We start from the raw sequence: 2075 nt of genomic DNA, 5'->3' as shown, positions 1-2075 counted from the left end.
GAGAAAAAAATGGCAGAAAAAGCTAAATATCTTAAACAGCCGAAATTGCACCAATACCAAAAGTCATAGCCCACATGGCACGAATGAGCTGTTCCAGCGTTTTGATATATGAACGGTTGAAATAGCTGAAAAATTGTGGAAGGAGATAGGTGCCGAAAAACGTACGGAATAGTTAAAGAATAATAATAAAGAGAAACAGGAAAACAATGGTGTGAATGCTTTAGCATTCACACAATAAAGAGAAACAGGAAAACAATGGTGTGAATGCTATAAAGCATTCACACAATAAGCTAATATCTCTGTTCACATGGGAAACAGTCAAATTAATAAGACACAGAACAGCACAGCTAATCTAAACATGCGTTTTTAAAACAGACACGGTATGATGTTACCTGTATTTCCTGAAATCTTTATCTGTGACACACTGTTTTGAATTGGCAACGTTGACAGAGCCAAGGCTCGGCTGTTTGGAGTCCAGGGGGAAGTTTCATTTGACCTGTAGGGCAACAAAAAATGGTTAGAGATTTTTGCACGTCATGGTTGATGGGTTTTGTCTCTGGCTTTGTTCATTTTTGCCTTTTTGTTTTATTTTCAATCTGTTACAGTTTCTAATTATTTAATTCTGCTTTATCTAGAAAAGCCATATACCCTTGATTTTCTTAACTTCTGTTAATGCTGATTTACTTAAAAGTCCGTCCAGGAAGTTGCCATGTAATCTTAAAGGCTGTGGAAGCAGACCCAGAACTCCCTGCAGGGTTAGGGTTAGGTTAGTATCCTCTCTGGGATCCTCCAGGAGGAGCTGGAGAGTGTCTCTGGGGACAGAGAGGTCTGGGTTTCTCCCTCGGACCTGTTTCTTCCGTGACCCGACCAGAGATAAGCAGATAGGCACAAAGACTGCAAAAAGGTCAAAAACTGAGAATAAATCTGTTAGGTTCTGTGCTTTTTGGTAATCCCTGTTAGTTTTATGGTCACGTTTCCCCTCGTGTTCCTGTAGATGTGTGTGTCCTCGTGTTTAGTTTATTATAGTTAGTTCCTGTGAACTCTTTGTAATTTGTGTAGTTTTGCTCGCTGTGCCCTTGTGTCATCTTGTGCCAACATTCGCCTGCTACATCCATCTGCACTGGTCTTTAGTTCAGTCCCTTGTCCACTTCCTCATCCCCCTCAGTCCATATAACCTGTTCCTCAGCTTCCATCACCGCAGTTTGTCGCTGTTAGGCATCGTCCTGGTTCTCCTCCTCACCTTCTAGTGGGTTTCCTTGTTCTGTAAGCCCTCGGTGCCCCATCAGCATTTTGTTTTATCTTAAATAAATCTTCTAGCTTTCATTAAGTCCACCCGTGTTCTGCCTGCACCAAACCGTGACAGAATCACGACCAAATGTTCATTTAAAACTGTCAAAATAGTGTAAAAAACTCACAGAACAAAAAAATACACAGCAAGAAAAGTAATGAAACAATTCACAATGTTTATTAGGAGGACAAAGGATTATTTTGTTTTGGTGGGGGCTGTGAACCAGCCATGCCTGCCTTTAAAAGCGTCAAATAAAGTTGAATACAATAAAATCTTGAGCATTGTGGACATTTTTAGACCTGCTTACAAACATAGCAGTATTCAGTTTTTTCTGGACAACTTTTAGGCTCTCAGAAATGTAAAGTCCAGCCTTTAGAGTCAAACTGTAAGTTCCAGGTAAACTGATCATTTCCACCCACCTGAAGGTCCAGGACAGCAGTATCAGCAGGACTGTGATGAAGACAAGACTTATCCTTCGCTTCCTCATCAGATTCCTCATCGGATCAGTTCTGCTCAGTGCTGCTCAGATGTTTGTCCGGCTTGAGAAGTGATTTATTCTGTTCTGACTTCATTATGTAGTAAGAACCAGACCAGCCCTCAGAATGTGACTCATGGTATTTACCCCCTTTGTATGGGGCGCCGTTTGTAAAGGAGCTTGTGCTCAAAATTCATGCCTAAATTTTGTCACATTTAGCTTCAAACACTGTTTTAAAATGTAGTGTTGATTTTCTGATGTCACTTTTTACAACATTTAGCTAATTACATGTAATTGTTACAGCTACATGCT

At 40.4% G+C, this 2075-nt stretch overlaps 1 protein-coding gene across 2 annotated transcripts in view; it reads right to left on the bottom strand.

The window, feature by feature from the left end:
* Positions 1–1861, bottom strand: part of LOC108244660 — a 13174-nt gene extending 11313 nt beyond the window's left edge. For both annotated transcript variants that reach the window (XM_017431044.3, XM_037973859.1), the window contains exons 1-2: positions 1708–1861; positions 393–496 (exon numbers count right to left, since the gene is read on the bottom strand). In XM_017431044.3, coding sequence (XP_017286533.1) covers positions 393–496; positions 1708–1787 — 184 coding nt within the window. In that variant the 5' untranslated portion in view covers positions 1788–1861. The remainder of the gene's footprint in view (positions 1–392; positions 497–1707) is intronic.
* Between the last annotated feature and the right edge of the window lie 214 nt (positions 1862–2075).

This window comes from Kryptolebias marmoratus, linkage group LG2 (genome assembly GCF_001649575.2).
Source record: "Kryptolebias marmoratus isolate JLee-2015 linkage group LG2, ASM164957v2, whole genome shotgun sequence".
NCBI lineage: Eukaryota > Metazoa > Chordata > Actinopteri > Cyprinodontiformes > Rivulidae > Kryptolebias > Kryptolebias marmoratus.
Note: the sequence above shows the minus strand (reverse complement) of the source record. Positions and strands in the feature narration are given on the sequence as shown.